Raw genomic sequence first — 25,501 nt, 5'->3', positions numbered from 1 at the left:
GAAGAAACACACAGGGTCTCCTCCCCTCTGGCCCCCAAGTGCCCCACTGATGTGAATTCTTAGGGAATATGCCATATGATTTGGGGACTTTTGGGTGCAAGTCCCTGATTATTTCTCCATCCCCATTATTCACATTCCCTAGTGGATAAACAGCACTTGTTGCTTCAGCCTCCAGGCATCTCGAATGCCTCCAAAACTGAACATTGACTACACCAGATTTAAGAAAGTTCCTACAGACCTCCGTATTCTGCCCTGGGAACAGCCCAGGCTTAGTGAATAATTTACCCCCAAACTGATGTGTCTTATGCTGTAGTCTGCAGCTTTTGCTTGGATGCTTACAGACAGCACGCTGCCTGGCTGGAGCAGAACATGTGCATGCCAGCCAATTGCCATCAACAGGATGGGGCAGGAGAAGCAGCAGTTCCTCAAATAGCTGGGTCCACGATCATGCAGGGCTGGAAACCAACACAAGAGGCAGATGCATGCGGGGCTTGCCGGTGCCCAGGGCATGTTAGAATTCTGAGATGGGGGAGGGTTAGGAACAAGGCTGCTAGTTACAGAGCAGATGGGCAGCTAAAGCCGTTGTACTTTTCCTAGCATCTCTTTGGGCAGAAGGGAAAAGAAAGGGACAAGTTTGAGCTCTTCGCTTCAGCGCCATTCAGGGGGAAGAACCTGCTATTCCGTGACGCCACCCAGCACTTGCAGCTCCTCGAGGGCAAAGCAGAGATCTCCCATGTCCTTGGCCTGGATTACGTGGCCCTCCTGAAAGGACTAGGTCATGAAGGTGAGAGGGAATGAGGCAAAGAGCCCCCCGCCCATGATTCCTCCCACCCCAAGGATGCAGGCCCAAAGCAGCCAGTTGGTAGAGGCAGCTCAGTGTGGGTCGGCGCTAACCCCGTGGTGCTCTTTCCGGCTGCTGCAGGGAGCTCGCTGGACAACAGTGTGGTGCGCTGGTGCTGCATCAGCCGCGCCGAGCTCCGCAAGTGTGAGGAGTGGGCCTTGAGCATCAAGTCTCACCCGCTGGTCTGTGTCCAAGCAACTTCAATGACCAGCTGCATCAAACTGATCAAGGTAAGAACCTCTGTGGCGGGGGGCGGCCAAGCTTGCTGACCCCCTGAGACACACACAACGCTCAGCGGGAGTTCCAGGCCTGGGGTGTGCCTGCTGGGGTTTGGGGCACAACATGCCCAGGGCTAGGGGAGGGAAGAATATGTTGAAGCTGGGAAACCCACCTCCCAGCTGGGCAGAAGCCAGGGGTGACACCTGGGGGGAGGGGTCACATGCTACACTCCAGGTTTTTTGCCAGGATTTGTTGACCCTACTCAGTCACCGCTGGGCAGCTGCTGGAACTGGGAAGCTGGGAGGTGCAGCTGTGGGGAGGGGAAATGGCACACAGCTGGGAGGACTGCTCAGGGTAAGAGGGGAGCACGGCCGGGGCAGGGGCGTGAGTCAAGTTGTTGGAGGGGGGCAAACCTTTTAAATTGCCATCTCCCGCTCATCAGGCATTGGTCGCCTCTTCCCTGCCACCCGGCAGAGGGCCCATGAGCCGCACTTGAACTATAAAAGAACCACATGTTGCTCACAAGCTGCAGTTTGGCCACCGCTGCTGTGTGGAGTACCTATGCGAGACAAAGGCTTCTCTGCCCTTTCCCTGAGCAGCTGGGGGCAATGGAAATAAACCAATCGTCAGAGACACTGCAGGGAATATGACAGAGGGGTCTCAAGCCTTCCCAGCCACAGGGGGATGGGAGAGAGGTGCACTGGTTACGTAGGCTCTAAGGGTGTATCTATACTACAGATTTTGTTGACAAAAGTGGACTTTTGTTGACAAAACTATACCTGCGTCTATACTGCCGCTTAGTTCTGTCGACGTTATGTTGACAGAACGCAGCAGTTTTGTCGACAGCGGTAAACTCATTCTACGAGGAATAATGCCTTTTGTCGACAGAGTTCTGTCGACAGAAAGTGCTACTGCATCTATACTGCCCTTTGCCTCTACACTGTCATGTTGACAAAGCGCTTGCTTTGTTGACAAAACTGGATGCAGTCTAGACGCTCTTTGTCGACAGAGGCTTTGTCAACAGTATCTGTCGACAAAGCCTCTGTCGACAAAACCCTGTTGTCTAGACCAGTGTTTTCCAATTTTTTTTGACCACGGAACCCTTTCACACTCAGAAAATTTCAGCAAGGGATTAAAAAAAACAACAACACTCAAACACACACAGACTGCCAGTACACCACAATTGGTAGTGATAAGATGCTAAATACGGTCATGAGATCACCATTCATTTAAATTCAACATATTGAATATAACACCATTCATTTATAGTCAACAAAAATCATATTAAATATGTACAAAAAATAAAACTATCAAATAATATTAATTATATTCATAGTTTTCAATGCGAAGAGTGTTTTTTCTTCTTTTCTTGGCAAATTCTTTTTATATTTGGTTTAATACTAGAAAGTTGGATTCGCATATCTGGCGCAGCATTCAGTCGATTTCTGTATTTCATTTTCATTGCTGCATAGTTCGAGAACCCAGTTTCGCACAAGTATGTACTGGTAAAGGGTAACAGCTGACGAATTGCGCGTCTTGATAAAGATGAATATTCTTGACTTTGACATAAGTCACCCCAAAATGTAATCAGAGAAACTTCTTTAAATTTTTTTATTAATTGGCCATCTGAAACGATTTCACTTAGGTTTTCATAATCTTGTGTAGAAAAACTGACTGGCTTTTCTGTTAAACTTAATGGATTTCAAATCCAGTTATTGTGGTCATTGATGTTTGGAAAATACTTAATGATGTTCGTGTATAAATCGCGGAGAAGATCTGCAATGTTGCTGCGAATATCTTCATCAAGTTTGTATCCATTTTCTTCAAGGAAATAATTCAGAGTTGGTAAATAATCCAAATCATTTCGTCCTACAGACGAGATCCAAAACTGTAGCTTCCGTGACAATGACAAAATTTTGTCTTTCGCATTAAAAATATTTACATTCTTTCCTTGCAGCGACAGATTTACTTCATTTAGTTTTGTAAAGAGGTCTGCAAGATATGCAACTCTAGATAACCACAAACAGTCTGTTAAACGATCAGACAGTTGGAATTTGTGATCCATCAGATTTGCGGAGAGCTCATGATGCAATTCAGATAGTCTAACCAGCACTTTTCCTCGTGATAGCCACCTGACTTCTATATGTAGAAGCAGGGCTGTGTGCTGACTACCTATATCTTCACACATAATTTTGAACAGTCTTGATTGTAATGGTCGAGTTTTTATATAATTAATAATCTGTACTGCTTCGTCCAACACATTTTTAAGAGAGGGAGAAATATTCTTAACTACCAGAGCATGTCTGTGGAGAATGCAGTGACTGCTGGTGCAGTTTGGTGCTACATTTTTTATTCATGTTACAGCGCCAGCCACTGTTCCTACCATTGCTTTGGCACCATCACTGCGCACATCAATACATTTTTCCCAGCTTATTTGATGTGTTTTCATAAAGTTACTGATACAATTGAATATATTCTCACCAGTTGTATTGGTTTGCAAAAATTCACATAAAAGTAAGTCTTCTTCAATAGAACTATTAAAATCATAACGGACAAATACAAGCAGAACTGCAAGACCTGCAACGTCAGTGGACTCGTCTAATTGTAATGCATATGCATCACACAAATGCAGCCGAAAAATGAGCTCCTTCTCGATGTCAGCAGCAAGATCGTGAATACGACGTGACAGTATTGTTTGATAGTGGCACAGCCTCAACTTTTTTACTAGACTCCTGATCCAACATACACATCACAATATCTTTTGCACATGGTTTTATGAATGATTCCCCAATAGTTGGTGCTTCTTCGGCGAGCGATATACGATAGCTTATTTTGTAAGATGCCTCTGTTGCATTTTCATTATCAGATTTGGCAATTTTTGACATGAAGAGTTTACTTTTTTCAAGCGATTCAAGCTTTTGCTTAAAAAAACTAATGTCTTTATCTTTGAATTCTGGATGATTTGTTTCAAAATGTCTTTGCAATTTAGCAGGTACTAAACTATTAGATAATATTTTGTTGCACACTACACACTGGGCACCTGGAGCATCTTCATTTCCATTGTTTGTGAATCCAAATGCCAAATAGTCCTCACAATACCTGCGTTTCTTATTAGTCAGCTGAAATTTTTCATAATTAACTTGAGCTGCCTCAGTATTTTCATTGCTGGTTTCAGTAAAAATATTGGAGTTTGAAGTACTCACTTTTCTCTTTAAAGTTCCTTCTTTTAACCAACGATCTATGGGGAATTTTGATATTAGATTGAATTCTTAAACTTAAAGTCACACACAGGAGCCACGTGTCCTCACAGTGTGTATGGGGATTTGTTCTGATCCTCACAGTGAGTAGGAGTTCCGATGTTCCACTCACTGATAATACTCCCCCCCCCTCCACACACACACACGTGCTGCCTTTACCAAGGGACCTAGCAGCAGCAACAGCTGCTTGTCCCGCTTCTGCCCGATCAACCCAAGATCCCTCTCCCATGTCCCCCGCTGCCACTCTGCTTTTTCCGGTGGTAAAAGCAGAGCGGCAGTGGGGGATGCGGGATAGGGATCTTGGGTTGATCGGGCAGAAGCGGGACAAGCAGCTGTTGCTGCTGCTAGGTCCGGTGGTAAAAGCAGAGCGGCAGCGGGGGACGCGGGAGATGTCTGAAAGAGGAGCGGGGAAGGAGCCAGCGTCTTTGCGCGCTGGGCTCCTCTGTCTCTTTATGGGCGGGGGGAGGGGAGTGTTCAGGTTCTCGCGGAACCCTTACGTTCGCTTCCCAGGGTTCCACGGAGCATCATTTGGGAAACACTGGTCTAGACGTACCCTAAGTTGTCACCATCACAATGTCTGAGTGAACTGTGCCTTGGACCATCACCTATCCTGGTTTTCAAGGGCATCTACTTAAGACCTCAGGCTCTCAGCCATCACTTCTTTTCATCTCTCTCCCTCCATACTGAGAGTTCGGGCTTGCAGTTCCTCTGCACCAAACTGTAATTCCTCCAGCACGTCTGATTTGGTGCTGGACCCCTTCTCCCGAGGCTACACCACAGTGTCACAGTTATTAGCCAGTCTTCACTAAGCAAAATACATTCAAACATGGGTTAAAATAGTAGAGAGAGTCTATAACCCTCCCTCTACCCAAGCATTCCTATATGCATGATAGAAGCTCATTAGAGGTCACCCATCAGTCCTAGTAAGCCAGTCTTTTAAAACCCTTCCATAAGGCCCTGCCCTATGCAGAATTAAAAGGCTGAAAGTTTCTGATGCCAAAAACCTTTGTTTGAATCTCTGAAAAAAACAAAAAACAAAACCAGATTGAATTAGTCCCCCCAAAAATTCCCCCCGGGGATGGTACCTCTCTAGAGTCGAATAATCTTAGTGACTCACCTTAATAACTCCCTACAATTGCTAGCTCCTAAAGGAACTGTGGCAACCTTCCTTCATGGAGGAGAACACAATAAGCCATTCATAAATTTCATACCGGGGCCCCCAAAGGGTTGCAGTATCTGGCACAGTGCAAGGTATTACTTTGTGATGTTGTTGGCAGAGCAACGAGGCCGATGTAGCCACGCTGGATGCCACGCATGCCTACGTTGCTGGGGTATGTGGGCTGGTGTCAGTAGCTGCAGAATGTTACGGTGAGTTTTCTGCTCCATGACAATCCCTAAGGCACAAGTGGGGGGGACAGCAGGGGAGGGATTCAAAAATAACTATCATTAGAAACCTGGGAAAATTGTTACACAGTTGAGTGCCTAGCTGCAAAGGCAGGGGAATGGGAGTCAAGAGAGCTTTATACTCTTCCCAGCTCTTCCACCGACTGTCTTTGAGCTCTTGGGCAAGTTACTTATTCTATGCCTCAGTTTCCCCAACTATAAAAGGGAGCAGTTATACTAACCTGCCTCCAGAGAGGTGCTACAAATCTCAACAGAGTGTTTGAAGTGCTTCACAAGCCTTGGATGAGATGCTGTCGGTGCAAAGGATTATAGAAATTAGTGGACAGGGTGCTAAATTGTTAGCTTTGAGAAAGCAGAATGTAGCAGGCCAGTAAATCTCACCAGGCACTCTTGGGGGTAAATTTACACTGCAGTGAAAAACCTGTGGCTGGCCCATGCCAATTCACTCAAGCTGCATGGCTATAAAATTTCAGAGTAGACATTCAGTCTCTGGCTGGAACCAGGGCTCTGGAATCCTCCTACTGAACACAGAGATGGACACTGCAATTTTGCAGCCCCAAAGCGCAAGCCAGCTGAACCAGCCACCGCTGTGGCTGACACGGTGGAGACACATACCTTTCGCAGTGAGTGGAAAGACTTTTTCTGCACCTGCTCAGTCCAGAACGCCACATCTATTTTGGGAAGAGGGAATGCACCAGAATGTAAACCCTTCCCTAATTCAGCATGGCTGGGAAAGGAAGAAGGAAGGAAACCTTCCCATATTCCAGTTCCTGGTCTCGCTGATCTGGGTCCCTCAGTCTCAGGGAGGAGTCAGTGTCATCAGACCCTGCACTGAGGGGTCCGTGCCTTACCCACAAGCCATGTGCACGTTATGAGTACATTTTTCTATGCTGGAAATGTGAGCCTGCATTGGCCACAAGCCGTCCCTTGATTAGTCTCTCCAGATTTATCTTTCCCATAAACAATTCTTTAATGATGAGGTGTGATGTGGTGGGACATCTTGCTGGTGGCTAGGATGGGGCAGTCCCCTATTGGCCCTGTCTGTGAGCACGGGCCAGCACGGGGCCAGACACTGCCCTGACCTGTTCTGACTGGGGAGAGGGAAGGAGGTTGGAACAAAGGAAGTATGTAGGGGGGAGGAAGAGTTAGTCGGGGGCTGGAAACATGATGGAGACAGCCTAAGGAGGGGGCTTAGAGACTAGGGCCTTAGGCATCCTGCCTTAAGGGGTCTGGGGCATCCTAGCCCCACACCTATTGGCACATCACATCTATGCTGGGCTGTATTCTGGAAAATCAATAAACCCTCTCTCTTCTGCCGGCTGGTGGAGACTGTTCTGGCAGCTACAGGGGTGCAGGATCGGGGGAACCCCGACTGTGCCGTCACATGAGGGTTGGTATCTAGTACCTGCACCACTGAGCGCAGGGCACCAGCTCTTGTGTTTTGGGGTTTTCAAATCTCACTTTGCTCTTCTTCATCTCTCTTGCCCAGAAGAGGCATGTGCCCCAGCTGCTGGGAGAACAAAGAAGCTGACTCTCCTTGCAGATAAAGGTAATGAAGGATTTCTGAACAGGCAAAGGCCTGGGTTTCTACTTTATAATTAAGTGGATCCATTGGGATGCTCAGGCAAATCTCCGGCAATAAAACAGGATTCCTAAGACCTGGCTACTCACCCGAGTGGCTGACAGCAACTGTAGGGCTCTGCTGGCTCATACTTTACCCCCACTGAGCCGGGATGTCATCAGACAGAAGACTCTCGAACTTCAGGTAAAAAAAACCCCACAACCCCAACGCTTTCAAACAAGTCTCCTTTAGGGACAAGATAGGTTGGGAGGCAGGAAGAGAAGCTTTTGCTCTCTGTAGAAGTAATGGTGGAAGCTTGCCCTGAGCTTAAGCTGTTTGGATTTATGCTAGTATAAGGATTGAGCATGCACTAGGGATGTTAAATATCGGTTAACTGAATAGTCGAGTAACTTCATGACATTTTATCAGTTAGTCGACTATTCTATAGTCCCTGGGGGTGGGGATGGCAGCCAGCGTATCAGAGGCAGCACATGGGGAGCCAGGTGGGAGCTGGTCTGCAAGGGGAGCTAGTTTGAAAACCAGCTCCCCTCATGGACCAGCTGCCTGTCACCTTGTGCTGCTGCTTCTGATAAAGAGGCAGCAGCATGGGGGGCTGCAGCCCCTGCCTAGGGCGAGTCTCAGCTCCCAGACCTGATGCGACCCAGAACTGAGCTGGGCTGCCTGCCCGCCTGACTCTTGATACACTTGAAGAGCAGAGCTGAAACTGGGGTAGGTCCCAAACCCAGCATGAGCCAGGACTGAGGCAGGCCATCGGCCCGCCTGGCTCCTAATACACTTTAAATGCAGAGCTGCAGTGGGGGTAGGTCCCAGACCCAGTGCAAGCCAGGACCGAGCTGGGCTGCTGGCCAGCCTGCTAAAAAATTGACTGGCAGGGAGAGGGGGAGAGGAAAATGCAGTCTATAGCATTAACCTATATGCTTTTGCTTATCGATTAATCGACTACACTATTGTATCCCTAGTGTGCACTGGCTCTAGATAGATTCCTGGAGGTTAGGTCCATCAATGGCTATTAGCCATCCTGGGTAGGAATGGTGTCCCTGGCCTCTGTTTGCCTGTAAATGGGTGACAGGGGAGGGATCACGTGAGGATTCCCTGTTGTGTTCCCTCCCTCTGGGACACCTGGTATTGGCCACTGTGGGCAGACAGGACACTGGGCTGGATGGACCTTTGGTCTGACCCCGTGTGGCCGTTCTGATGTTCTTATGTTCTGGAAGAAGGAGACTCTGTCTGTCTGGGGGCTAGAGCCGTAGCTGTCCAAGGCAGCAGCGCCAGGACTAGATTTTTGTGGTTCAGAAGGCGAAACAGCCGTCAGTTCCCTGCAACTGAAAGAGCTCAGTAGAGGAGCGGGGGGGGGGGGGGGGGGGGGCAGGAGTGTCATTTTAGGGAGGATTCCACAGGTTCTGAAACTTGGAGACTGTTCCTGTCCAACATGTCTTGCTGTCTGTCTCAGTCTCACTGGGTGTTGTCGCTGTCACACAGAACTGCCACCTGTCTATGCTGTAGCGCTGGCAAAGAAGAATGCCAGGCATCTAAATATCCATAACCTGAGGGGACGTCGCTCCTGCCACAGTCACCTGTACAGTCCTGGGGGGTGGCTGCTCCTCTCCAGGTACACAGTGGGGGCTCTGGAGAACAACACTGTGAACTGTGATATCGGCTCTGGTAAGAACTGCACCAGGATATCTACCAAGTGGACATAGGAGGCTGCCAAGGGGGCATGGGAAGGAAGGTGGGAGGGAGAATAGAAGAATTCAATCACTCACCGTTATTCCACTACTTCCCTCCAACGTACTCACTGAGGGTGCATCTACACAGCACTCTAAACTAGAAAGAAGATGTGCAAATTACGCATCCGATTTAATTTCGAAACAGGCTATTTCGAAATTTGATGTGTCTACACGGCACAAAATTTTGACACCCCTTAGCCCTTGTACAACGAGGGTTACTGGGATACCAAAATAGCGCGCCTGTTATTTCAAAAAATATTTTGGAATAACGGGCGGCTTGTGAAGACGCCACCACCTCCAGTATCCTGAAATAGCCGTGCAGTGTAGACATACCTCAAGTCTAATGGATTTCTAGGGGAGCACTGCTAATGACCTGGACAGCTGTAGTTATTCATAATGTGCCTATCACCGCAATGTGTTCAACAACATTAAATACTGCCCATAGACAGAGAGCCATCCTTTCCTACAGCTGTTCTCCACACCCAGCTTTAAAACCTATGCTCTAATACCTGATCAAAAGCATCTTGCACCATGTTCTGAAGGTTGGCAGATTCAGTCTCTAACAGATCAGAAGGTTTAAGTGTTCGGATCTGAGCAGAGTGCCCCTATTACCCTCAGGATTTCTAATTAAAACATCCAGCTGTTGGCAGGTAAACAGGCTCCCTGTCGGTAGATAACGGGACACAGTCAGTATTCCCCCACAAACACAGGCAGCCTTGAATACCTGCAAGGTTTAGTTTTATTTATTTGCTGTCTGCCATTCTCCCTCACCAAAGCAGGAGTTAAATTTGTGAAGCCTTTTACTGTAGGTCTTAGAGCATCCTTAGTAGATAATGTGTCTGGTCTTCTTATCTTAGTAGCTGGGTGAGACAAGGAAACAGGTTCTGAAAATGCAGCTCGTCTTACAAATGGGGAAGTACAGTCCCAGTCCCTATTCTGTATTAGGAAAGAACGTATTTTGAAATGCCCCACATTGACTAACCTCGTCTCTTCCTTCTCTTAGCTTACCAGAGTTACTTTTGGAAGGGTTGTATGCCAGGAGCAGGTGGGAATTTATGCAAAGTCTGTATTGGAGAAGATGAGATGGAGGGGGCAAAAGTGACCAGCAGGTGTGCTGGGAATCATAACGAACGCTACTATGGAAACATGGGTGCACTCAGGTAAATTCCTGTCTGAGGCAAGGATGCTGCTTAGAAGACTACCCAGAAATGGCTCATTTCTATTGCCTGCTGGTGTCCTAGAGATTGCCTTTGGGCCAGTGTGTTTTATGTCTATTGCGATGGGACTGCTCAGCTGCTGATTTAAAAGTTATATCGCCATTTCTAATGACAAATTAAGGAAATGAATCTTAATTCATAATCCACTAATGATATTGGTGCTCACACGTAAGCCTACTCTGAGACCCACTGAAGGGTTAACAATTGCTCCACCGGGTTAGCCAGCACAGCCGGGGTGGAATTTGAGCAAGAAATAGTAGAGGATTTGCATGACATTTTTGTAGGCAAGGAATCATTCCCCACCACCTAGTGGAAAGAGAATATCAAATCACTGAAAATAGAGAAAGCATCAATAGACTGTGCCCGTCTATGTATTTATAATGTAGCTGAATGGCATTCGTTTTGCAGCCCCAGTGACAGAAATCGAGACACATTCTGGTACTGCAAGGTTCTTTAAACTTGCCCTGCCAATATGCCTCAACTCCAGTATTGGAATCAGATTTTAGGAATGAGGTTATTCAGTCCCCCTGCCCACTGGGACTTGGGCCTGTTTGCTGAGATTGCCAGCAAGGAGGCAAATAATTATTTGTAACTGTCACGGGGCGCCTTACTCTGATTCCCTCTCCGCCCGGCCTAGTCACCGTTCCGCAGGCCCAGAGGCTTCATCACTGTGGATCAGCTCCGAGACCGGGAGCTAGGAGAAAGGGGGTGGGTAGGGATTCCCGGACCCTCCCTCTCCTCTGGGCTCCAGCCTAGGGCCCTATCAGTGGTGGGAGGTTCCCACCACTGGCTCGGCGGCGGGTTTTCCTGAAACACACCAAGCCCGCTGGGACACCTCCTGTTCCCCGCCTTGGGCTGCTTCCTACCCCATTGTCCCAGCCGGCGTAGGCCCCACCTGACTGTGCAGATCCAGCTGCGGTAGTGGTGTTGGCTGACATGGCAGTGGCCATAGGTCTGGTGTGGCAGTGGTGTAGGGTTTGGTGGTGGCTGCTGGCATGGTGGCAGCTGATGCAGTGACGGTTGGCTGCAAGCTGTCGCCGGAGGGGCGGCAGAGATCGGCACAGTGGCTGTAGCTGCGGGGTCGGCTGGTCCTCCGGCTCTTGCCCTGCCGGTAGCGGCAGCTGCTCTGGTGCTTCGGCAGGAGCTCCTTCCCCTCCTGAGGTCAGCCCCAACTGATCTGTTCTGCAGGTCTGTATACTCGGGCTGCACTGGGAACATGCCCAGCAGTGCCCCGGGGGCGGGACGTATTCCGCCCAATAGCCTCGCTCTACTCGCCCTTGTTCAGTGCAGGGTTGGTACACTCCGTCACAGTGACATTAATTCACCAAGACCTGCACTGAGGCCACTAACTCTTTTCACAAGGATTATCCAGCATTGTTTCAGCACATGGTGGTGCCTTTTGGCAACCTGGGCCCCAGACTAGATTCAAACTTGCACTAAACCCTTCCATCACCTGGTGAAGTTCCCGTCTCTCAAGCCGATATCATGATAACCTATTGCTTTCCCCTGTGCTAGGTGTCTAGTCGGCAGTCCCAATGGAAGGAATTTTGGGGACGTGGCTTTCCTGGAACATCACAACCTGCTCAAGAATATTAAGAGTGAGATGCTGTTTGTCCCATCCTTTGAGAATTTCAGCGGGTACCAAAGTTTCTTCCCACACAATGATCATGGTTCCGAAACCTCCATATGCCAAAGGTCTAATCTGAGCACACAGCTGTTTGGCCTGGGTTTAAAGTGACAAGCACCCTTCTGTGTCTGAATGCACTGATGAAACATGAAATTTAGTTACAACTTAGTTTGGAGGGGAAGAGAGTCATAATCAGTGAATGCAGGCAGATAAGGAAGAAGATGACTTGGAAAGTGCCTCATCCAGAGGTAGCTGCAGGCGTTGTATTCCTTTATGCTTGACCAGAGAAGAAGAAAATCAGGGCAGTGAGGTACAAGATATCGCAATAGATGCTAGAGCAGGGGTGGGCAATAATTTTTAGTGGGGGGCCACACCAAGATTTTGGATAGTGGTCATGGGCCACACATGTATGGAGGGAGCACGGGGTCTGGGATAGAGACTGGGAGCAGAAGGGCGCTTGGGATAGAGGACTGGGATGCAGGATGGGGTGTGGGGTCTGAGAGGGAGTTTGGGTGAAGGAGGGGGTTATGATCTGGAACTGGGGCTTGCGGGTGCAGGTTCCAGGAGGGATTATGGGTGCAGGAGAGGATTCTGGCCTGGAGGAGGAAGGTAGGAGGGGGTGCAGAGTCAGGGAGGGAGTTGTGACTTGGAGGAGATGAGGAGAGGGGACACAGAGGGTTTGGGTGATGATATAGGGCAGGAGGGGCTGGTGACCTGGGGCAGATAGTTGGTGGGGAGGGGAGGAGAGGAAGAGAGGGTGTGTGAGCCAGAGGCAGGCTATGGCTGGGAGACTCTTATCTTGGCAGCTCCCAGCCAGCAGCCCAGCAGGAACCTGAATCTGCTGGGCAGGCTATTCCATGTGGCTCTGCTCTAGAGGTACGTCTAGACTACGTGCCTCTGGCGACAGAGACATGTAGATTAGGCTACCGGACATAGTAAAATGAAGTGGCGATTTAAATAATCGCCGCTTCATTTAAATTTGCATGGCTGCTGCGCTGAGCCGACAAACAGCTGATCAGCTGTTTGTTGGCTCAGCGCGATAGTCTGGCAGCTCCCCTGCCGACATCAAAGTTATTTGTCGACCACCCAGGTATCGCCGCTCTGTAGAGAGTACCACATTTCAAAATAGGGCGCTATTCCGTCAAATCCCTTAACCCTCACGGAACACGGGTTACAAGGACGCTGGACTAGCGTGCCCACTATTTTGGGAAATAGCAGCCACTTTTAAAGATGTGGCGTTGCTATTTTGGGATACTTTTAGTATCCCAAAATAGTGCCATAGTCTAGACGTACCTTTAAGGTTTTTCCAGCTGCAGGTTAAGATGAACTGATGGGCTGTTACAGCTTTAATATACATTGACAACTGCAATGTTCTTTAACTAAATAGAAAGTGAAGCTTCGAGTTAAATCACATGCAGCCAACAGTCACTGAAATACAAAGCCTCCCTACAGAAACACCAGCGTACGCGCTATATATCCTCTGTAGAGAACTGTGGCAAAGTGTACTTTCTGGGCACAGCAGGAGTGACTCAGACTATGGGTTAGATTCTTGGCCATAACTTCCTCTGCCTTATGCTGTGTCAGCAACACAAAGTAAGTGGAAAGTTGCCCTACAGAGGCATCTGGGGATTAACCTAACGTAAAGAAATCATTAGGTGATGTGGATCTGGCAGAGATGATTCTACACCACCTGATCTCGCTTCACCACATACAGGTGTGTCCAGATTGTAGGGCAGCAGGGAGGGGACGTGCCTGGAGCAGAAAGAAGTGGGGGCAGATCAGATCACATAGTGCTGATTGCTTCTAGCATAGCAGCTTTGTTTGGGACTGCAATTGCTGATGTAGGCTGATTTAAATTTAGGCCAGGAATAGGGGCCAGGCCAAGATGAAGAGAGTGAAAGGAAAGAAATTAGAGCTAGTCTCCTCAGCTGTGCTGAGCTGGGTTGCTAAATGCACAAAATCAAAGACTGCTGCCCCCACCTCTTCTCTAATGCCACCTCTCCCAACTCCATTCTCTCTCACTCCCTGGCTGCGTCTAGATTGGCATGATTTTCCGGAAATGCTTTTAACGGAAAAGTTTTCCATTAAAAGCATTTGCGGAATAGAGCGTCTAGATTGGCACGGACGCTTTTCCGCAAAAGCACTTTTTGCAGAGAAGCGTCCGTGGCCAATCTAGACGTGCTTTTCCACAAAAAAGCCCCGATCGCCATTTTCACCATTGGGGCTTTTTTGCAGAAGACAAATCTGAGCTGTCTACACTGGCCCTTTTGCGGAAAAGCTTTGTGCAAAAGGGACTTTTGCCTGAACGGGAGCAGCATAGTATTTGCACAAGAAGTGCTGATTTCAGACAGTAGGAAGTCAGTGCTTTTGTGGAAATTCAAGCGGCCAGTGTAGACAGCTGGCAAGTTTTTCTGGAAAAGTGGCTGATTTTCCAGAAAAATTGGCCCGTCTAGACACAACCCTTCTGTTGCTCACTCTCCCCTACCCTCATTGACTTTCATTGGGCTAGGGCAGTGGATGAGGACTCAGATAGGGTTACAAGTTTTCCTTCCTTTCCAGTTGCAAACACTTTACACGGGATTTGGCCTTGTCTCATCTGAGATCCAGCAGACAGGATAAGGCACAGGATTTATTGAACTGACCTCTACTTGCCTCTCCATCTCCTTTTGCAGTCCTGCGGAGCTCAGGTTGGGCTAAGGGTTATACTCTAAATGACTTTGAGCTGCTGTGTCCGGATGGAAGACGTGTTGCAGTCACAGACTGGGCAGATTGTAACCTGGGTCCTGTTCCCCCTAACATTGTCATGACACGGCCAGTGACTATGACCAAGATCTACAACTTCCTAATGAAATCTCAGGTAAGGGAGACAATGGGAAAGATGGTTCAGTTTGGCTTACATGCTACAGGAAACTCCATCAACGCCCGGAACTCAAAGCCTTCCAACAAAATGAAAAACAAACCAAGTGCCTCCACAGCCAGCTCTAAAGACTGTACAGGAGACCAATGAAAAGACCATTCACATTCATTAAAAAGGAGTTTCAGCACCAGTAACATCATGATCATGTTCTTGCTGAGAAACACTCCACTGTGATTCTCTGACGGACAATATGATAACTTGCAAGTGACTGCAAAGGCCTCAAATAAGACTTGCAGTAGCAGAACCCTCTACACCTCTCTCTGTGAGGTTCCCACATTGCTGAAAATTCACCTGTTTCACCTATTTCATTTTCTGCTTTCTAATTTTCTTGTCTTTTCTGTTTAGGAATCTCTGGCAATGAATCTGGATTCCAAGTTCCATCTGTTTAATTCTCAGGAGTATGGAGAAAGTGATCTGCTTTTTAAAGATGCCACTCACTATCTTGTTCTCACAGACCACCAGGCCTATCGGTCTATCCTTGGAAAAGCCTTCTTCCAGCTGGCAGAATCTGTGTTTAATTGCACACATGCAGGTAATGTGAAGTAGTTTGTGTTTGGTTTAGGAGACAACCTTAGAAGCGTATTTGCTTCAACTCCAGCTGGGCAGTAGCTGATAAACTCTTTTTTTTCTACTTCAGCAGCTGCTAGGGGGTTCCCCCAAAGCCAAAATTCCTTACAGCAACTCCTGCCTCTAGGCATCGGTATGCGAATGTTTCAGGGCGTTTCCCCACAGATGACGTTAAAATAATCATTGCTACCAGCTCCCGGTGAAGAGCAGCACTTCTGCAGTAACACTCATTCACTGCAGATTTTAAAAGATTCCTACACTTTGGGGAGACAGTGAATACTGTACACTGAATAGCTAAGCAAATTATAGCCTGAATTTGGCCACAAGATTAATGATAGTGTAAAGCAGGCACAAGTTTATTGAAGACTGGCCCATTAGTACCAGCTGTGATTTTGCCCCTTGACTTCCAGAGACCAGTTCTATAGCTAGGGGCACAAGAAGTCACTTATTTCTTACTACGAGATGCCTAGCTTTGGGAAAAGGGATCAGGTTTTTTACATTTAAAATGTTAATTATCCTTAAAAAAGGACTGTGTCATACTGAATGATGAAAAAACTTTTCAATAGTATGGCTAGAAAATTTTAAATGACTATAAAAGCCTTGTAAAAAGCTGCTGAGACCAACAGCAAGGCATGTAACTGGCTAGCCACAAAACCATGAAACCAACTATATAAAAATGGCTATTAAAGGCAGAGTAAGAAAACTGGAAATAACCTGAGAAGCTAGTATGAGTCTTTTTAAGTGATGTCAGGTGTAATAGGAACAATCTGTTCAGGCAGAACAGTGATTTTATAGTTGACAGTTTTTAATTAAAACTATATTTTGATTTATAGACATCTTAGAATTCTGCAAACAGGATATCTGCACATCTTAAATAGGCAGACATGTCTACTGATGCAACAGACAGAAGTGCCGCAAGATATCCATCACCACCACCCAAGCTGAAACCAAGAGATACCGAAACGGCTTTCACACTGAAGACTGGCTATTTGCAGTTTCATAACAGCAAGACAGATATCATGTTCAAATACTGAAAAAATGAACCGTGCAGTTGCCATACTCCTACTAATATATATGCTCCCTCTTTCCCCACCATGACTACTGGACTAGCGATGCTGAAAATGCTCAAATGTCACTGCCATTTCCTGTCCAGAAGTGCTGTTTGTTACTTACATCTACTCTGCTTTGTGTGAAGCATGGCATCACATAGAGCAGTACAGACTGGACAGCAAAATTTTGAGACTTGGCAAGCAGCCTCAGAAGAGTAGCTGCCAGCAATTAAAACTCTTTAGTAGCTTCAGTTTAATCCCCACCCTGCACAATTTATCATCTTTGCAGGGAGGTCAGAGGCTACACTGTAGGCAACATCAGGTTTAGGAATAATAATTCCTTCTTCTGCTGGCCATATACAGCACACAGGTTATTGCTTTGTTCCTCTAACTTGCTTTATTTATACTACATTTCCATTGAAAACATCTGGGATAACTGCAATATTACTTTTGAATGCATGTATCTTGCTTCAGCTAGCTACGCTGCACTACCTTTATATTTTCCTCTAGCACAGACAAGCAATACGTGTATTTATTTCTGGTTTATTTCTCTTCTGTTTGTATGACCAACCAAGAACATGTACCAAATGAATCAATACATTTTGCATTTATCTCTCGGAAAATTAACACTCTGTAATGACTAAGTTGTTTCTACCATCAGAACCAGGTTCTGTGTATTATTAATAGGAGGTGGAGATGGATGGGAAAGGAATAGCAGCGGAGTTCCATTCTGGTACAGAAAAGCAGCACTTAGCAGGGTATTTCTCATGTTGGAGAATAATCTAATGTGTATGCATCCAAACCCTAGGGCAGTGATTTTCAAGCTATGGGTCGTAGCCCAGTGCTGAGTCAGGTAATGCCAGGCACTGGATTACTTTGCTGTATGCTAGGGGGACCAGATGATCAATGGGTGTGCTAAGGCAGCTTCCTGCCTGTCCTGGCACTGTGGACCATGTTGTTCCCCAGAAGCAGCAGATCCAGCTGCAAGGCATGGCGGGGGCTTTGTGTCATACCCCACCCTGAACACTGGCTCTGCACTTCCATTGGCCAATGCCCAATCAGAACTGGGGAAGGGGGGGGCAGTGTCTGTGGACAAGAGCAATGTGCAAATCCATTTGCATTCCTCCTAAGAACCGGACCTGCTACTGGCTGCATGTGTGTCCCTGGCTACTAAGTATTATCTCCACTTCTGACTATCCTGTTCCTTGGCCCCCTTGTCGGATTTGATGGGCGAGCGCAGTGAGCAGGTGCTGTAATCCAACTCGCTTGCCTTCCCAGGGAAGGCTGGAGAGTGAAAGATCCCAACATGTCAGGGAAACCAAACAGAGCGCAATGTCTGTGGCATCTGGGAAAGGTGTAAAATACGGTAGCCATTGAATTGCAGCATACACAAGGGCCCACTCCGGGCCTGGATCTGTTCATTCCAATCTCATGAATGAATGTTTTGGCTTCCTCACGCTCCCACTTCCTTCCTTGGAGTTCATGCACCATCTAATGGACTGTTGTAGCACTGCACTTTGATTTCCACTGCTGAGAATCCTTAAACCAGTAGAAAACAGTAAGACAACTGTAGAATGTAAGTATTAATAACATTTTACATAGTTTGGATTTAGTAGCAACACATTTTCTATGCAGTTAGGGTCTAGAATGCTGGAGGTACTTTGTTATGAGATCCATAGTACAGAGTAGAAAAACAAGGTTTCTGCGGGAATGACTAGATTCTAGGCTTTAGAACAAAGGTGGGGAACCTTTTCTGCATCGGGGGCTGCTGACCCACAGAAAAAGGAGAAAGACACTCCCCAGCTACGTCTACGCTGGCAGCTTCTTCTGGAAGAACTCTTTTGCGGAAGAGTACGTGTGCAAAAAACTCTTCCACAAGAGAGCATGTACACTGCCATGTGCTTTTGCACAAGAGCATCCATGCCAGTGTAGATGCTCTCTTGCGCGAGAAAGCTCTGATGGCCATTTTAACCATAGGGGTTTCTTGCGCAAGAAATTCAAGGTGCCTGTCTACACTGGCCTCTTGTGGAAGAGCTCTTGTGCAAGAGGGCTTATTCCTCGTGGGGAGAGGAATAACTCTTCCGGAAAAGCCTTGTTTTTCAACGCTAGACTGTAAATTTACTTCTGGAAGAACACTTGTGCAATGTAGACAGCCAGCAAGTTTTTGCAGAAGAACGGCTGTTCTTCCAGAAGAAGCTGCCAGTGTAGATGTAGCCCCCATGTTCCCCTCACACACCAGAGCCTAGGGGGGCCTAGCCTAGTAGATTGTGTGCTCCAGCCTTGAGGGGGTGGAGAGCAGGAGGTGGAAAGCCCTGGAGCACCAGTGCAGGCCCCTCAATGCTGGGGCGGGGGATCTCCAAGCCCCAGGGCCTGATCCAGGCAATGCAGGGACCACATCTGGCCCCTAGGCCTTTGGTTCCCCACCCCTGCTTTAGAGCAACAAATCTCTATCAAAGTCATTAATTTTTAGGTTAAGATCAACAGCCAGGTTTCTTCCAGAGATTGCAGTATATGAAGAGCAGGCCTAGTTAATTGTTTCTAATTGCTTGTGGGTTATGAATTCTGTATGACTGTTCAGTCTCACATAGGCAGGGATTTAAGATACCTTAGTACTTGTCATCCAAACATTAACTGTTGGGTAGTGCAGGGGTCTCCAACCTTTTTAAGCACAAGATCACTTTTACAATTTAAGTGTAATCCAAGATCTACCTCACACCCAAATACCTTTGCCCCACCTCCTTTGTGCCCCTTCTGAGGCTCACTGCATCATTCCTCACTTTCACCAGGCTGGGGCACAGGATCTAGTCTTAGATTAAGGGATTTGGAGTGTGAGGGTCTCTGAATTAAGCCTGGGGCAGGCTGTTGGGGTGCTGAGGGGGTTCTAGGTGCAGGCTCTGAGAAGGCATTTGGATGCAGAGGTGCTCAGGGATAAGGCAGGGGTTTGGGATGTAAGGGGGGGGGGTCATGACTGGGGTAGGGTTTCAGGATATGGGCTCTAGCTGGGCCCGGCTTACCTCAGGTGGCAGAACAGTGGGGCTAAGGCAGCTCACCCTTACCCTGGCCCTGCACCGCTCCTCAAAGCAGCTAGCAAATCCCATTCCAAGTCCTGCTGTGCCCCCTCTCTGCTCTGTGGAGACAGGACACAGAGTGGGAGGGGGTACCTTGACATCAGCACCCCTCCTCTGGCCTGCCTGCAAGGATCACTTGTCAAAGGCTTTGAGATCTATCAGCAGATCCCGAGCTACTGGTGAGCACTGAGGTATAAAGTTGTAGGACGACTGTTTGAGTCACTAGTTCCTTCCCCACCTTCTTTGGGACAGGCACGAGGAGCAGTAGAACACAACAGCTAACCCAGCTAATCAGTGAAGTCTTTGGTATGATGAGGGTTGCAACATGGAACCTCTGGTTAGGACAGGAGAGGAAAAATACAAATGAATCCAGGACTGTAATACAGAATTCATGCAGGCCATCGTGCACTTGTCAGTGTTGGAGAATTCATAAAAAGGAAAACTTCAGAACTAAGAACGCACCACACTCCCTTACCCAAGCACTAAACACCACTGTGAAGACTCAATTGTTTGCATTGTATGGAAGCCTGCATGGCCTTTGTTCACCATACATGTATGAAAATGTTACACAGATGCCTAACACAGCTACTGGCTTAAGAGAAGCAATATTTGCATTTTCATTCAAGTATTTCAGAACACTTTACAGACAATGAATTCATTTTCACAGCTTCGCTGGGAGACATATCCCCCTTTCACCTGGGGGAAACATGAAGTCAAGGCACAAATAGCACTTTATTTTGAATAAAAACCCAAAGTTTTTAGTAAACAATTGAAAGGTTCTCAAAAACATTTTATTTCCATAAATTAAACACAAAGAAAAAAAAAATCAGTGGAATTTTAAATTCACAAACAAACTAATCTGCAGAGGCATGACAGAGGCCAATGTTACAAAGTAAAAATTTCCACTGAGCTATTTATTAACATGATGATCTCAGACAGACATCTCATCCAGGCAGTTGTCAGTCCTTGTGCTGAAGAACAGATGCTATCTACCCACACACCCAAGATCCCAACTCTGACTAGGATATGGCAAATGACAGTGGCTTGCCACAAACCATATCCAGAAAGCATCAAAACTCAAGTATATGCAAGTCTCAGGCATACTGGGTCAGAGGAACTCTTTAATATGCACCAGGGCGCCTTTGCCACACAGTGTGCGGCTGGATAAGAGCACTGAAGTTTGATTTCAGTAAAACTGCTCCCCTCGATCCCAAGGCAGACACGCAGCCTGCACTGCTGGGCTCTTTCCTGATAGTTACAAGGGGGATAGCTCTGAAAATATCCTTTTAAATGCACTCACAGTAATTCACAGAGCTCACTGGGGTGGCGCCATCTTAGGAAAAAGTGTATACTTCTCTATGCTAGGAAAAAAGAGAATCCATACCCAAAAGTTTGCATCCTCCCTGTTTCTTTCATAAAGAGTGTATATGGGACAGAAGCTGCTCAGACTGGAGTCTGATATCCCTAGTCATTGCACTCCTGTCCCTCACAGTATAAGCTGCTGCCACAAACAGAACAAGGCTGGTCCAAGAATACAGCAAATTGGAACTGAAGTTGCAGTGAAGCATAAAAGCATGATTAAAGTAGGACCACCTGATGGGGAGAGGGGGTGGTATCTAGTTTACAATCTTTATTACACAGCTATAAAAAAAATCCTTGATCATGATAATGCTGACATGTTAGTCTTAAAAAATTTGGGAATATGGTACGTTGAGGAATCAGAACTAAACAGTTCCAGTGTTTGTAAGTGAAATAGAGCTGAATATTTTCATTGTGCCCCCCTCAGTTATAGCTACAAAAAGCTTTTTGTGAAAATAAACAAGGCTGAAAAGAAAGAAGCAGACAAAAAAAAGTTTCAAAGCACATGCTAAAAGGGCAGAATGATGCTTGGACCTGAGTTTTCTTCCCATTCTCTCAGCTGCTTTGTAAATCCACACTATAATTACAGCCCACTCTACTATAGAGCCAGAAGTTCCCTCATTAGCACTCCACCTTAGCATTACCGTATTTTCTGGCGTATAAGGCTACTGGGCATATAAGACGACCCCCTAATTTTTTAGTTAAAAGATAGGGTTTCGTCTTATACCCCAGCGCCCTCCGCCTCCCCGGCTTTGCTCCCGCTGTCCCTGGTCTGCTAGAGACGGTCCCCAGCAGACCAGAGACACCGGGAGCAAAGCCTCTGAGGACGCCCCGCCGCTGGCTTCCGCCAAGGCTTTGCAAAGCCGCAAAGCTGTATACCCAGCGTATAAGACGACCCCCGATTTTTGGGGGATGTTTTTTAACATCAAAAGTTGTCTTATACGCCGGAAAATACGGTACTTCACTTTGAAATGGTTTGTCATGAAATCTCACACTGTGGCATAAATATTAGAGCCAAGTCCCCTACTGCAGCTTCTAGTCCAGGGATGGCCAATCAGTTAGAGATGAAGAGCCAAAATAGTGGTGGAGAGTGTGCAAAGAGCCAGCTATTATACATTTATTTTCACAGACAGTCCCTAGATCGTCAGAGAACTTGACATGGAACAAACATCAAATTTAAAAAAAAAACCCACCCCCTCACCCCTGTATTGTAAATTTAACACTACTGCCCTATTACATCCTATGAGTTTTTTAAATTAACACCAATCTGAAGTGCTGGTTTCATTCCAGCTGGTTGATCTCTGGTATGGTTTCCTTTTTTTTTTAATCTTACAAAAATTATGGCTTTTTTATAGTTCTAAAATTTCAGACTGCAAATATGACAAGAAGGGAGAGACTCATGTCTCAGAAGAATTGCTTCAGCCTGGAAAGCCACCTTTGAATTTTCTTGAAAGAAACTGTGTAGACCAGGTACATGCTGATTTTTTTTTTTTTTTTTTTTTGCCCTGGAATTTAAATAGTACATCTGTGTTGGTTGCTTTATTCTGCATCCATAAAGACTTTGATTTAAGGTGCTTCAGCTCCCTTCCCCCCAACCCAATCCTCCTCCTCTCCCCCAGAGCTAGGCACACCCAGAGCCCTGCTCTAACCCAATACCCTCTCCCTCCTGCAGAGCCAGGCATCTCCAGCCCTCCCTGCTAACCCAATTTCCCCTTCTCCCCCAGAGCCTGGCAGCCCTAGCCCTCCGCATGCTTTAACCCAATGCCTGGGTCCACTGCCATTGCCACGCACTTCTCCCTTTGGGCACTAGGGCGTGTGTGTAGAGCAGTCCAGGCGTGTGGCTCAGAACTAGCAAATACCGCATGTGGTTTGAGAGCTGCGGCTTGGCCACCCCTGTTCCAGTCAGTTAATATCAGTGCTGAAGTCATGAATGTATGGGGAGATTAAAAAACATTTCAGAAGACAATGTCCACAGTACTATGAAGAGATACTTTCAGGGATCCCTATCGGAATATGGTAAGGATAGACTAAGGTATCATGTTGAGGCTACTATTAACTGGACCTGCACAGTAGTAGCCCCCCCAAAAAAAAATCATACATCAATAGAGCCAAAGTCTGCCTCCGCCAGCATAAAACCATCAAAGTGGTAGTTTGCATGTCTCTATTTCAATTTTCCTCACTGGGTGACGATGATCAGCCTCCACAACAATGGTGTAAACTGTGGAAGAATCCCAGCAAATGAACTAGGAACAGAACAAACCTAGAACTTATTCCCTGAAGTCTCACATGGTGATACCTGACATTTCCTGCTTGTTCAAAGTTCTTGAATTTAAGTTCTGGTCAGGACAAAATAAATAAATAAATAGAAGCTGGCAGAGCAGCAAAAGATAGAACAAGGTATTTTCAACCTCATGTTTGGACTAGATCACAAAGCTCATTTGCTTTAGATGTCTGACACGGATTTGGAAGGTAAATAGAGAGTTGCTGTAGGGGGTACAAAGGTAAAAAAGTGCAAGTTACAAGTGGCAGGGAGAAGAAAGAATGGAACTGTTAACATTTGAGCATATCAGCAATGACATCATGTCATTAAGCTTCGCCTGAATAACTTCTGTAGGCACTGGAGAACAGAAATTACCTGAATCACAGCTTCAAGTAAGGATCTGAGAGGGGAGCACTGATCCCTCTAAAGTATGGCTGAGACTTCCCAATGCTACTTCAGATTACTAATGGCCTTAAATATTAAAAAATCCAAACACTTTCTAAGCATTAGATTCACCCAATCCTCCTCTTTGTATAACACTAGCTATTATATACAACACTGCTGCACACTAATTTCTAATTATAAAAGCTACATGAAGCTCTATCCCAAACTAGAATGCTAAGTTAAAATGGTAGAAAAATGAGATTAAAAAACCTGCTTGATTTGTTGAGATCCTTTTCTGTCAGAATTAAAACCTCACACTGAAATTCCTGGTGCCATGTATCTGAGGGTACTTTTGCTAACTGAACATTAATTATGTCCTCTTGCTACTACTGATCCTTCCCCCTTTCCCTCCAAAAGCAAAGCACCAGCAAACCAGGTTTAACAAATCCATTCTACAATTGGCTAGAGCTTAGCATTTAGTATTATTTTTCTTATTGTGTGATTTTATAAAAGTCCAACATAAGTAAGAGTACAAGGCGCCTTTCATGCAGCAAATGAAGAAAAACACATACAAAGTGCAACTTATGTAAGACCTGGTTACATATGGCTGCTGCTGACTGAGTGCAGGAAGGACAACAATCAGAAGAAAACTTCTGGGCACAGAGACATGGAAGAAATTAACCCTCCCCCTCCCCAAACTACTTTTCTTTAATTTAAGAATCCTGTGGTCTCAAGAACCCAGCTACCTGAACTCAGCTCTGTCCCAGTACCCTCTCTGTCATCAAGTTGTCTGGACAAGCCACTGCAGTAAACAGCAGTCTCAAATGTGCAAAAGTTTCAGGTGTATTTAGAATCCTAGTGTCATGGAAAATGTACTATTTCCTCCTTTATTCTCCTCATCACACCTGCAGGAGGTGTTTAAACATTAGCCATAATTTCTAAAGAGGCTGGGGAGGAAGAGCACATTATAGTGTACATATACACTAGCACCTCAAAGGGGGTGGCAGCCAACAACTGATCATCAGGTATTAGAACTGAGTGGTTGGTAAGGTCTGGAGAGACAGGCAGATCCCTCCCAAGTGGATCAAAGCATTAAAGGAACTAAGCCATTTCCTGCTCAATTCTTCCCTCAGCTTCCAGATGATTGCTCCTTTTCATCCTCCTCTGCAAAGAAGGCATCAAGATCCATTAGTTTCTGAACAAGGAGGGCATCTATCTCTCTGCCCTGCACTGCAGCCTTTTTGGCTCGTGTGAAACTACCCGCCACTTTGACTCTGCTTCGTGTCTTCCTCTTCCGGGGAATAGTGAAGTCCTGAAACTCCAGAATCCGCTTCCTCTTCTGCTGGCTGATAGAGATCAAAGATCCATTTTTCTCCTTGGGCTCCTCAAAGATGGTTTCCAGACATCTGGGAAAGGTAAAGGATAGAAGTTAGAATGTCAGAAAAAGCTATTTTTCATTCATAGACATGAAAGGAACCATCCTGCAGTGACAGAGAAATGACTAGATGACTCGGGACTTTTACATTTCTAACTTTTACAATCAATGACCCTTCTGAGACCTCACAATACGGAGCTCATGTTTCTAACTAATGACCACTTATCTTTAGAAATAGTTTCCCATCACTAGCTGTTAGTACATTTTCTGTAGAGTTTCTTGTTGGTGCATAGATATCCAGTTGGAATCTGTCATTTTTAGTCCAAAAGCTCAAACCAAAGATTTTTATTGTAAGGAACAGAGGCATTTAGATCTACATAAAAGGATTAAAAAACCCCACACAAATAAAATTGCCTGTAAAGCGGCATTCTTGGTATTTTGCACTGAGGTCTACATGGCGTTTATCCAGCCCCTATAGTCCAATGGAATATAATTTTGGAGAATCTTGTTTGTTTTTTAATTTTGTAATAATGGGTATTGTATCTTGACTAAATATTGAAATGAATGCAAATAAGTTAATACAAAGTAGTGACATTTAAACCTTCAACAACTATAAGTTCTCAAAAAACAACAAATGGCCTGGTAGCA

At 46.2% G+C, this 25,501-nt stretch overlaps 2 protein-coding genes across 9 annotated transcripts in view; one reads left to right on the top strand and one right to left on the bottom strand.

Annotated features, from left to right (window-relative positions):
* LOC102446694 (serotransferrin-2-like) overlaps nucleotides 1-17,047 on the top strand; it is a 32,815-nt gene extending 15,768 nt beyond the window's left edge. Inside the window, exons 8-17 of the mRNA XM_075898023.2 lie at nucleotides 598-784; nucleotides 923-1,071; nucleotides 5,595-5,685; nucleotides 7,211-7,270; nucleotides 8,783-8,965; nucleotides 10,034-10,190; nucleotides 11,763-11,845; nucleotides 14,547-14,731; nucleotides 15,137-15,323; nucleotides 16,192-17,047. Of these exons, the coding sequence (XP_075754138.1) occupies nucleotides 598-784; nucleotides 923-1,071; nucleotides 5,595-5,685; nucleotides 7,211-7,270; nucleotides 8,783-8,965; nucleotides 10,034-10,190; nucleotides 11,763-11,845; nucleotides 14,547-14,731; nucleotides 15,137-15,323; nucleotides 16,192-16,232 (1,323 nt within the window). The 3' untranslated portion in view covers nucleotides 16,233-17,047. The remainder of the gene's footprint in view (nucleotides 1-597; nucleotides 785-922; nucleotides 1,072-5,594; nucleotides 5,686-7,210; nucleotides 7,271-8,782; nucleotides 8,966-10,033; nucleotides 10,191-11,762; nucleotides 11,846-14,546; nucleotides 14,732-15,136; nucleotides 15,324-16,191) is intronic.
* Nucleotides 17,048-20,244: 3,197 nt separating this feature from the next.
* PRR14L (proline rich 14 like) overlaps nucleotides 20,245-25,501 on the bottom strand; it is a 37,048-nt gene continuing 31,791 nt past the window's right edge. For all 8 annotated transcript variants that reach the window (XM_014574783.4, XM_089775232.1, XM_089775235.1 and 5 more), the window contains one exon: nucleotides 20,245-24,884. In XM_014574783.4, coding sequence (XP_014430269.3) covers nucleotides 24,608-24,884 — 277 coding nt within the window. In that variant the 3' untranslated portion in view covers nucleotides 20,245-24,607. The remainder of the gene's footprint in view (nucleotides 24,885-25,501) is intronic.

This window comes from Pelodiscus sinensis, chromosome Z, assembly GCF_052426305.1.
Source record: "Pelodiscus sinensis isolate ZL-2025 chromosome Z, ASM5242630v1, whole genome shotgun sequence".
Classification (NCBI taxonomy): Eukaryota; Metazoa; Chordata; order Testudines; family Trionychidae; genus Pelodiscus; species Pelodiscus sinensis.
Note: the sequence above shows the minus strand (reverse complement) of the source record. Positions and strands in the feature narration are given on the sequence as shown.